Here is a 12,294-nt window from a genome sequence, read left to right as displayed (position 1 = left end):
GCAGGTATGTAAAGACAAAAACTGGCCTAATGCAGCAGACTGCATGGCTTACTACCTGTTAGTGTCCCTGAAATAGCAAACCACCAGAAATGAAAACAGGTCAATAGGACTCTATTTCTTCAGCTCAGTTCAGTGTAAAGAAAGCAGAGCAGTATCATCATCAAATATTCTTCCATGTAACTATCAAACACATTGCCCTAACAGAAGCATAAAAACAAAGCATCAGATTCTTCAAACACCAATCAAAATAAGCTCTCTGGCTATGTTCTTAAGCCTTAATTGGCATTTCAAATTGGCAATTGCATACAAAACACTTCAGTATAACAAATTATTCCCTCTCTACTAATCCATTGGTGACCTACATAAGATGTGACTATAAAGAGCAAGATTTACTGGCATATAAAAATCTAGTTCAAGTAGTAACGTTGGTCATTTTTAGACACTCTCAATTCTACGCTAACATTTCAAGTTCTGTTTCCTCTACACAGCACGCATAATAAAGGTTTCACACAAGCTGAAGATTTGTGTCAGATACTTGGATGTCTGGGAGGCCTTCGCTTACCTCCTGTGCTGTGAAATATTTACACCATAACACAGGGAAGGGACTTGGCTGTCCTCATTAATGTATTCACTGAGTAATCCCCTACATCAGAGCAAGATGCATACATCCAGATTCTTCTTCACTCCTAACTAGGGGCTATGCCTACCATATTCTATATGCAAAACACATTTAATTCCTTTCAAATTGCCAAAAAATGCATCTGCAATGTAAGTAATATCTGTTCATTACTGCATAATAGCTTTAATAAGCAAAAAACTCAAGCACACTGGAACTACATTAGCACTGTGTGCTATCAACATGCACTATCAATTAGCACTGTGTGCTAATGTGGTTATGAATCCGCAGACTATGATACTTAATCTCTCCTTTAGAAGAGACTGCAAATTTCCTCCATCTCAACGTCAGCAAGTCTTCTGAAATAATACACAGAAATTAAAAGAAACTGAGATGCAGGACCGTATTATTCTGAATACTTGAGCAATATTTAAAAATAATATAATTTTGTGTTTTTTTTTTTTCTTTTAAGACCTGTTCCATTTTAGCCGAAGTAATATTTGTCAGCTAGATTATTTGCTACACTTGGTGTGCTTGCAGCTGGTAGTTGCAAATAAATCTGAATTCAGATTTCAAGATCGAGGAATTTCTGGCCCACACCAAGCTAAAATAAAGCAGTCCATTAGGACTCCTTCATAAATAAAAGCTAAAAAAACATCTGTTTGGCAACAGCGACAACAATACATGTCCCATTCTCACAAATCGTAGCGTAACTGCAAGTAGCCAAGTTTGTCTTACCTATGCAGAATAACCTCAGAAGTTTCAGTATTATACTCACAGCGAATTCCGTAAATCATGAGAGGATCAAGCTGCTTCTTCCCATGCTTCCCCTGGCCCGAAAGGTTGGAGATGGCCTGGATTTCCCGATGGAAGAGGTAATCGAGCAACGTCAGTGCCATCTTCTCAGCTGTGCGGCAGTTCGTGCTGATGTGCAGCATGTCAGCAGGGGTGATGGGGCAGCGGACCCGCATCTCAGGATTATTTTCATCTCCGAGCCATGTCCCGTTGGGGTAATCCTCTAGAAACAGAGATTGTGGAAATTCTAATTGTGACACAGAATGAAAAAGTCGAGTTCAAGTTAACATTTTGTAAGTTATCACAAACTCTTTCAATTTTCTTCATAGTCACCACAAGCTTCTTTCAAATCTATGGCAACTGATAGGTTCACAAGATTAGCTGTGGGTAAAAAGTTATTCTCAACTCCACATCAACAGTGACCAAAAGCAATTGCCATTAACATTCTGGCCTACAGAAGGAACTGGTGCAATTAGCCCCAATGTCTAACTCACTCTCAGATATCTTTTTAGAGCGTCTCATATTAGAAGCTAGCAGCTAAAGGAGCACGTTGTATTCACAATGTTCTCATTCTTTAACAAGTTAGTCATCTCCTAAATCTTAAGATTACCGTAACCCATAACATTCTCAAAGTATAGCTAATTTCAACAAGCTAGAAGCTTTGAACCACATTTCTCCCCCAAAAGAATCAGATAGAAGTCAGCTTAACCGAGATTAGAAATTAAAGACGTTACAATCAATGGCGCGCAGTAACTTTTTTGATCACTTACAAAAAGAGTATTTTAAGCTAAAGCAATCATTCAAAACACAGCCAGAGATCCCAATCACAATTTTGTTTTTCATTTAAATTTACTGGCCAGTAGTCTATATTATTTCCAAAACACACAGCTTACCATGGAACAGTCCCAGCATAAAGATAATGAATCAATCACTAGTCATCTCCCAAGTGCATCTTTCCTTCTAGTCAACGATGAGATCATTAGCAGCACAATATATTTAATTTTTACTCATTGCCAGAACTACACTTCTCTCTGGGTGTACACACATACACACTTATCTATATACATCTCTCCAGAAGATTTTTGAGTTTGCCCCAGTGACTCAGTTTGGGGCGGGGGGGGAATCTATTTATTTCCTGAGAAATAAACTTACTAATTTTTGGTGGCAATGCCAAAAGTTAGTGGATTCAAGACTAACCAGGAACTAGAACAGAGCTCATAAAGATAATCCATCACTAATGGAGTGCAGGATGCAACAAACAACACAGGATGATACGCTTATTCCAAATAAAAGCAGAATTTTCCATACAAATCTTGACAATGCTAATAGGAACTGGGAAGAACAACATCCAGGATGCTATTTCAGTGTTCACTGACACAGACCATTTGGATTTGATTTATACGTTTGCTCTTTGTGGAGTAAAACACAAAACTTCCCAACTTTGGAGTCACTCAGTCCTTCCACACCAGAGCTTTATAGAATTTTCTTGCCATTTCACTACCTTTAGAATGGTAAAAATGTGAAAAGAAAAAAAAAACACACACACACACACATTCGATTCCATGACTAACCTTTCACAAAATGGCTTTAAAGTGGAGTTTTAGGGTATATACAATGTCACAAGTTCCCATTTTCCATAACCTTTCTAGTCACTTAGAAGCGACAAGATTCCAACAAATGAGCCCTTTCCATACTGAACAGGACTCCTAAGTAATCAGCATCTTGGTTTCCAAGAGCATGTAAAAGTTAAGCAGCCTACATTTTACTAGACTACAAGCCAAAAATGTGCAGTAACAGATAACGTAAAAGCAACTCAAACACAAGGAACACTTTTTCAACATGACCTTCAGGTGGGGTCATACCACATGTCAGATGCAAGTTTATTGCAATGAATAATGACAGCATGAAGCAAATGTTGGATTATGCAATACCAACATAGCATTGAAAATAACAGATTGTCAACTACAATACTGTGTAAGAAAAAAAACATTTATCACTGATACATGTAGCAGCTAGTCCCTCAAACTTTTTTGTTGTTGAAATCAGGACTTAATGCTGTTCTGAATATATTTTTATACATTTGCACTTTTATATATATGTGTGCGTATATGTATATAAAAACCTTGTACAACCCTTTTTATTCTCAGATACGTAATAGGGCACGCTAGTGGTTTTCTGTTCACAGTATCAGGTGCCATCAAAAAAAAAAAGGTGGTTCCCATTAATTACGATTTGTTTTGAATGCCACTGTCTGGCCTCACCACAAGTCTGGTTAACATTATCAGGGAAAATAACATTCTGTTCCTGAAGACAAATTGACTGTTTGATAAAAGTTTGGACAGAACTGGCAAGCAAAGATGTCACTGGTTAGAAGTGAAAGTTTTTCCAAAAAAAAATCTGGGAAGCCTGCATAAAAGATTGTACTTGCCATCAAAATCTTATTACCTTACCAATTCACGCACTTCCTATTAGATATAAGCTAGTAATACTTACGGAACATTTTTATCTGCAATTGTGTTTAATGAATGCTCTCAACCTACACGAACCAAAGATTTTACTAAATAAATCAGTGGGGTTTTATTGTTTTGTTGTGTTTTTTACTGGCGCCAAGTTCAGAACATACTGTTTTTACCACATGCAACCATCCTTTTTTTTGCTAGCAGCCTGGAAAAAAAGACACTACCTTGGTATTCTGACCTATGAACCCAAGCTCCATGTGAAATTCTCTCCTGTATTTCAGTCCTGCTTCAAAAGCCTCAGCTGAAAGCTCCCTTTTGTCTCTATATCCTGAAGCAGAAATACAAGTAATCTTTAAAAAATAAATAATAAAAAAAAAGCTTGTGTGAAATTACCAGTGGTCATTACACATATCTAGTCAATGTTTACTCCAACTCTTCAATTCATTACAAACTAAACCAGTTTGAATGCCATGTTAGTTCATTTCCCTATGTTAGAGTGCAGTCTTCTAAATGAAATTCTTCCTGTCAAACCGACCTGTGAAACAATAGCAAAATGCTGATGGTAAAGACATGATTCAGAAGAGCACAGTAACCTAACAAAAGATTCTGACTACTACATGTATGCACACAGTCTTCTCCCCACCCCTCTCCTTCATATACGTATTTTTATATGTCACCTAAAATGTAAGTAACCATCGCCCAAGCCTTAAAAACTGAGATTCAGACCGCTTTACAATCTTTTTTTACTAGGGCAACTTGCATGTAAAGTTAAACGTTGTTCTGCTTTCTCATTGCAGCTACCTGAGGGCACAAAAGCTAAAATATTCCTTAACATATAAGATGATCTTATTCATACTAAGCTGTCAATACATCTGGCACTTTGCATCCAGCAAATATGATGATATTGACACCAAAAATAATGGTGAGAAGAGGAAGCATGGGGCCAGTTATGAGGAAGGCAGAACTGCAATGTCATTTGAAGTTTCTAGCTCTCAAACCTCCTTTTATGTCTACTATCACAATTCTTTACGTGAATTATCAGTCATTATATATAATATCTAGATAGAACCTAGACCAGTCAGGTTATTTAGTACATGCATTGTAATAGTCAGATACTAAGTGAGGACTCCACAAGGCACTGTACAACCACACACAGCAGTACAGCTGCTTCTAGTCTTTAGAGACTACCGAGAGACAAATAACATATGAAGGGCTGGGGAGGAAGAATACAATCAAAGAACACACTTTTCTTAAAAATCATCACATGTTCATCTGCACACCAGTGTAAACACACCCCTTTTTGTTTTGCCCTGCAGGATTTTTCTTTCATTTATTTTCCTAATGGCCTCATTATCCCACTTAAACTCTGGAAAGGAGCTACACTTTGTGCCTATGTGCTTTGAGGAAAGGTACCTCCTTGCATTTCTGTATGCCACATATTGTACCATCTGAGAAGTGGCTCTTGATCATTTCTACTTCAAGTGTTAAAAGTCCTGATGTTTCTATCTGATTTGCTCTCTGTTCTCAGAAACTCATTTCAATGACAGACAATCTAAGTTTCTAACTCCTTTTCACTGTTTTTCCAAGATCTGAAAATTTGTCTTTATCTCCATTCTGCCAAATCCAGACTAGTTTGCTTTTCAATGCCATTTTCAAATTATTTTTTTTTACCGTATTAAGTCCATTTCTTTTATCTCACAAAACAGCTGACCATTCCTGTAGTTTCAGCAGGCACTTGCGAGGAGATGAGAGGGAGGAGGCTGGGGCTGCTACGCAAAGAAGCGCCATTACGGAAACAGTACAATGGAGCTTTAAGGTTAGTATCAAAAACCCTATATCCAAAGAACAATAGCCAGACAAGAGTTACTGTGGATTTCAGGCTTGCTTTTGATGCATGTGTGTGTTTTCCCACGTCAGGAGGTGGCAGACCTTTCACTGTTGCTCACGCCTTTCCACTGGGACACATTCCCCTAGTCCAACACAGGAGCACCAGCAGTAAGAAAAGAAGCAAAGCTAGGCTCCCTCCGCTCACTTGGTGTTGTCAATCATTCCTCTAAAACAAAGAAAGGCAAAATAAAACACCTGCCCACATAAATATTTGAATTAACACGTTCCATTCTTTGGTGTAGCTGCGTTTATTTGACTAGCAAGGCTGGGTGCAAGCCTCGCATTTGCAGCAGAGAAAAAATGACTCTGCTACAGAAGAAAGAAAAATGACTTAACCTCAAAACAAAAATAAATCCCTGTTTCTAGAGAAATTAAGTAATATTTTGGCTGATGTGCAGGAGATTCAGCATCTTTTTAAATAAACTTTTGTCAATTAGACTGAGTCATTTGCCCCGCAAGAGTTCATGGGCTAGTGATTAACGGAGAGAATACGGCACACGGACTTTATTAACTAACGATCATTAAATAGTTAAAAGCAGGTTTAAGCAACAGAGTGACTATATGGTAACACACTATATGGTAACATCCAAAGCTAGCTCTGTGACTTAAAGCTTGTATTAAAAAAAGGTAAAAGAGCTAACTTTAAGGCTATGTTCACCAAAATCTCAGCACAAAGAGCAGCTGAGACACTAGGCTGTGGTAATAAGCAGGGTACAGCACATGCATCCATGTTACATCTGTCACATAGTGGTACGCTATGCCATGACAGAGTCTGAAAATATATCCTGCACTCATGTTTTCTTCTGTTTGCTTTGAAACACAACACACAGCAAGGAAGAACGTACCTGTGCATGTAATACCAAAGCATACTTGCGGAAGTAAGTGCTATGGTGTGCACAGAAGCCTCAGCCTAACATTATTGATATTACTCTTTTGTTATAAACAAGGTCTCAATTTTAGTATATGGTTAAATCTGAGCGAAAAATAGGAGAGAAATTCTCTGGCCTTCCATGAACTATACAGTAAGTTTATTTAACAGAAGTAGAAAGTAAGGACTATGTGATCACCTGTCCTTTAAAATGACCAGCTAAAAAAATGCGATAAAATTGAGGAAATTAAAACCCATGGATTTAGAATTTGCTTTTTAAACCCCTAGAGAAAGAGTTTCATGTCAGCAAATCACATCTAATTTAGTTTCCTCACTTTGTTTGTTGCCTCTTTGCTATATTTAACTTCACAGAGGGGACCAGAGTGTTAATGGCAAACATCACCAAGAGAGACACCTGAAAGAAACCATGATTCATGTGGTTGCTCCCAGCAATCCTAAATATCAACACAAACCAATTTCTGTATTTTTCTTCGGCTTTAAAAAGTCACTGAAGTTCTGGAGGTCTGATCAGTGTATTCACATCAGCAATATATAATATTGTTTTATGGTGTTAAAGGTTTGCTCTGAAAACTTATTCACATTGTCTGTATCTGGTCATAAGGAGCCCAGCAGGAAGAGCAGAAGTGCTGCAAGTGATACTATAAAATGCAGGATTTGATCTTAACAGCGAACTGAAAATCCTGTAGGCAGATAAGTCTTGGCCACTTAGAAGTAGCTGTTTGGAATCACACTTGGAAATTTGTGAGCTCTATTTAATACTACTATTGTAAAACGACTGTTCCACATGCAAAGTTGAAGAGACAGATTGTGACTAAACCATTTTCTTTGGAAAAAAAAATATTCATCCTTTAATTAACATGCTGTGTAGACCAGTTTTCTTTCTCCAAAAATATGTTTACATTCTACTTCTAATTTTTGGATAGTCTTGAAATGCACTAAGAAGAATGTCAAGAAAGCAGATATGATACAAAACTATCACATATGGTGCCAAACATCTTATGTCCGTTTACCACGTGCAAAGTTCACTGAACCGAATGCTAAATGAATGGATCTTGCTGTTTTATTTATATCAGTTAAAAAACAGCTTTCAAGGAGCTGCTTAAGAGCTTTTTACATATTTGGACAGTGTGTTGCACATACTAAGGACAGTATGTTTCTTTCTTAGTAATTTCAAAGCCTTGGCTTTAGCTTAGACATTTCAAATAAGATTTGCTTTTAAGGCAGCACAGTAATGCTGAATGGGGCATTCTTATGCTACAAAGATGAGAGGTCCTACTTTCTTTCATATTAAAAATAGGACAGTAACTCTATTGTCAAAGGAACAGATTTAAAAGGCTAACATAATGCGAATTGATGTTTCAGCAACAGATGCTCCACTTGTCTGTACAGTAGGTCACAGACCAGATATTTTAAATGTAACCATACTCCAAATATGTAAAAAATACTATTATAGTACTCCTTATATCTTGAAATCCCTTATATCTTGAAAGCAATATATAGCACTAACCAAAATAATGCTCTCATCCTAACTCTTAGAGATAGGTGTGCAAGTATAGAATAATCAGTGCCTTCAGATAACTTGTTATCAGAATTATTTAACATTTGAGCTTTGTTCCTGGACTGACACAGCTGTTTAAGTTACCATTTTTCTCCACAAAAACTGCAAAAAAAATACAAAATATTATAATTTCTGTTTATACCGGTATTCTAATGGGAAATTTTGAAGAGCAAGTTCTTGCAATGTTTGCCAAAATAAAATTCAAAGCATTCAGAGGAAACAGAAAACCATCCAACCACCACAAAACTAATTTATTGAAAAATTAAGTAAATACTTCTGGACATTATCCATTCTTTGCTTTCTGCTGTTTGCACACGTTTAGTAAAATAGTAAAACTATTTAGCACAAGCTCAAGACTTATCAGAAAGAGCTCTTCACAAAGCGCTAAGTGTGATCTTTTATGTGTGAATACCATGCAGTTCAAATGAGAAATCACAAGTAAGCAATGACCACACTTCGACTGTTTCCTATAAATCCAAGTGCGCAATACTCTTAAATGACAAACAGTTGCTGTGGAAGGTGTTATGTAAGAACAAAAAAAATAAAAAAAGGAACACCTTAACCCTGAAATTTTATAATCCCAAAATAAGGCAGGAGAAATGAAGAGATTACAGAGAGGTGCATGGGTCACATTCAGATGGTAGGCACCAACAAGAGAGAGGTAACAGCACAGTGATATCTTACCCATTGCTAAGCTTTCTGTAAATACCATGGGGAAAAGGCAATGTTGTGAATAACTACTATGGACAGTAATGCATATATAGCTATAATGAGCTCCTCCTAAGGAAGAGAAGTGAAGAAAACACAAAGTCTTTGCAAGAACATGGAATGCAAGATGATGTCAGGGTTAAAATGACAAGTTTGGAAAATCATTTCAGTAACAGCTTTCTGAATATAAGGCCAGAGAGGAGGCCGTACAGTAAGTAACTAGAACTTTGGAAAAAGTGCAACTGTTATTTCCATCTCAGATGTTACCTATTAAAAGGACATGAAAGGTTCCATTTAAGTGTTGATCATTTGAAAAATCTACTCACCGTTCTTTACAAAGCTTACTTGCTCATAGTCACTCAATCTTGCTTTTCTTCACCTAATGTTAACAGTCTGCAGTTAAAAACTTCAGACAAACATATTTGAGAATGTTAGAATATTTTTTAACAGATTTGTGGTGAGTATGAAGTGCACATGGCTGCCAGGTTATAGCTTAGTCAACTGAAAACCAACCCTTGACAGGATTACTGCCACATACCAGTACTAGAAAATTTATTAAAATCAGAAAATAATATAGGTACTTAATATCAGAGGTTTAAAACTTCTGTAATTTAAAACTACTGTGGATCTAACGTTCTTCTTGGTATTAGTTTCTGCGGTAGAAGACAAAAACCCAGAAGAACGCAACAGTATTGGAAGCAAAGTTTTCATGAAGAGAGACGACACGAGGCCTTACTTACCACGTAATCACCAGTACTGATACCTTCAAGAAATACAAAGACCTAGAGAATCAATTCACAACATAAGTTCTGTGAAAGAACACGAAATATCAGCTGTAGCATTTTAGGTTGGTGGAATCCAATCCAGAGTCTCTACAGACCTATATAAATGTACAAGAAATCTAGAAAGCACAGAAAAATAGTCTCTCTCAAAATAACTAACACTTTGACCTTTTTCTTCTATTCACTAGCCTCAATACGTAGGAAGCACAACATCTGAAAACCGACGAGGCAAATAGGAAAATAGGGTCACCTCATCATTAAGTCATACGACAAACTCCCACCTGAGCATTCAAAAAAAAAAAGTCAACATGTTTAGTGTATAAAACTTAATGGCTCTCCCACTACAAACCCTCATCAATGAACCTAATGAAATTACTTCCTCTATTTTCACTTTTCATAATTCATAGGAAATAAACACCCTCCAATTTACTAAGTCACACAATTTGGCCTGCCTGAGAAGCATCACCTCCATTCCAATCACAGGAAAACAGATGGATAAACTATTTAACACACACAACTAAATGATTATAAACACAAATGGACAAACGCGTTTGCTTTGTGTTTTTTTTTTAAAAACTGTTCCTTAAGATCTACAACAGCTGATTACCAAAACAGCACACACAGAGACACAAAGCCCAAATGATGATGTTTTTAAAATGTTCTTCATTAATCAGTCGCTCATTGTTTTTAAGCCTAATTAGAAAACTCTAGATACAAAGAGCACAACTTTGTTTAAACTGGGAATAAGCTGTATCAAAAACTACAGGGAAAACATTCATGTCAAAATTCACTGCACTTTCAAGAAGAGCAAAAAACACATCCATCAGTTGCTGACAGTTCCTTGAAACAAATCTTAGTGATACATGTTTGTTTCTTATTCCATTAAACGTGAAAGATGTTTAATCCATGCTGGGAACAAAAAGTTAGGACAATGAACAAGAAAACTTCCCTAAATTTTCAAACAAAGGTTTCCTCCAGATTGAAGAAAAACCCTACAGTACCTCAGGAAACACAGAATGAAAATGATTGTTTTTGTTATTTACATTGTTTTCACCTACGAAGTCTTTTCAGAAAGCCAACCTCTGTCCAAGTTGTTAGAAGATACTTGCACGGTAAAGTATTTTGTTTAGAAGTTTGATGTGTCATGCTATAACTCATATTTGGTTTTATTTTTTCCCCCAGAAAACATTTATACTAAAGCAGAGATGTTCATGTATTTAGAAAATGGCTATTACACAAATGACTCCTAAAAAACGTGGGAACACCACCAAGAATTGGGCCCCATACTTTTGTATTAATTGGTTATATTGCCTTTCTATTCCTGAAAAAATAAGATCTTCTAAACTAGCACACAGGATTAAATGCTTTTTGAAAACAGCCAGCAGAGAGCAAATGATGCATGTATATAAACCTATTAACTAAATTCAGAAAATACCCAGACGTTAATGCCACGTTCAAGGTCAGCTAAAGACAGCTATAGGCATGGCTTCGTTTTGCTTTCTAGACACAAGACAACAGGTGGGATTCCTACTGAGAAAAGGGCTGAAGTACGCCGTTCTCATCCCCTTGCATTTTAGGACCAATTGAGATTCCTTTGAGCAACCCAAAGGCATTCAGAATTCTTTCCCAGACAATGAAAGCAAACTGATGGGTGCTGTAACTTTTACCTTTTACTGCTGAAGAAAACAAGTCTGCACAACAGACCTATTATTCTTCATCACTTCCTTTATTAATAATTTAATTTGTGACATACTGCAGGCTAGTTTGCTTAGCATTCCTTCTGTGCAAGCGGTCCTCTCTCATCTTCGTGAGGGCAAGAAGAGGTAAGTGTGGGGGATTACTAATCTGATTTCTCAAAGCATTCATCAATCTCGGAGAGATTTCTAATGGATGACTGTTCTAAAGGTCTGAAGAAAAATCAGATCTGAAGACTTTAATGGATTAGCTGTTTCTGCAAAATTTACATATACAACAATTGTATAAAACGCTAACATCACATTTGTCTGTGCAAATCTGTGCCAAACAACCAAGTCAAAAAGGGCATTATAAAACAAATACTCTCCTAATGTTAGAAACTTTGCTCCTGACATAGCTGACGCAGAGCTGTATGAAATATTAACAGACGCCACAAAGAGTTTATTGTCATAGAGAAGTCCTGCCACTCCGGGCACGATGGTACCAAGAACACTCAGTTTCCACTTGGGATATTCATTTGTTGATTAAAATTATATAAATATTCCTCAAATTTTCCTGATTTTAAATCTAAGTCAACACAAGCAGTGTAAAGTCTGATTATCCACCATGAAAGTTTCAACGTACTTTCCCTCTCTAGAAGCATACGGTTTTCTACCTCACACAGCTTTAAAGCTACAGAAATAAACCTTAAAGAACAGTTCTGCTATAAATACTGAGCTATACGTATGCTTTATAGTGTTACAAATACAGCATATTCCTATGTTGGTGTTACTATCAGATTTCTCTCAGAAATCCATCAGATTTCATTAAAATTCCACAAAGTACATTTCCAGGTAAACAAAAATCTTGATAAATAAATACTTCAATTTCCATTAAAATAATACAGGATAATAATTTGCATTACC

General features: G+C 36.6%; 1 protein-coding gene across 4 annotated transcripts in view; it reads right to left on the bottom strand.

Annotated features, from left to right (window-relative positions):
- Window positions 1–12,294, bottom strand: part of BANP (BTG3 associated nuclear protein) — a 145,786-nt gene that overhangs the window by 97,650 nt on the left and 35,842 nt on the right. For all 4 annotated transcript variants that reach the window (XR_014318360.1, XR_014318361.1, XM_082770219.1 and 1 more), the window contains exon 7: window positions 1,395–1,634. Coding sequence is in view for 2 of the 4 variants with exons in the window: in XM_082770219.1 (XP_082626345.1) it covers window positions 1,395–1,634 (240 nt within the window). In the remaining 2 variants the exon portion in view is untranslated. The remainder of the gene's footprint in view (window positions 1–1,394; window positions 1,635–12,294) is intronic.

This window comes from Aythya marila (genome assembly GCF_965140915.1).
Source record: "Aythya marila genome assembly, chromosome: 12".
NCBI lineage: Eukaryota > Metazoa > Chordata > Aves > Anseriformes > Anatidae > Aythya > Aythya marila.
Note: the sequence above shows the minus strand (reverse complement) of the source record. Positions and strands in the feature narration are given on the sequence as shown.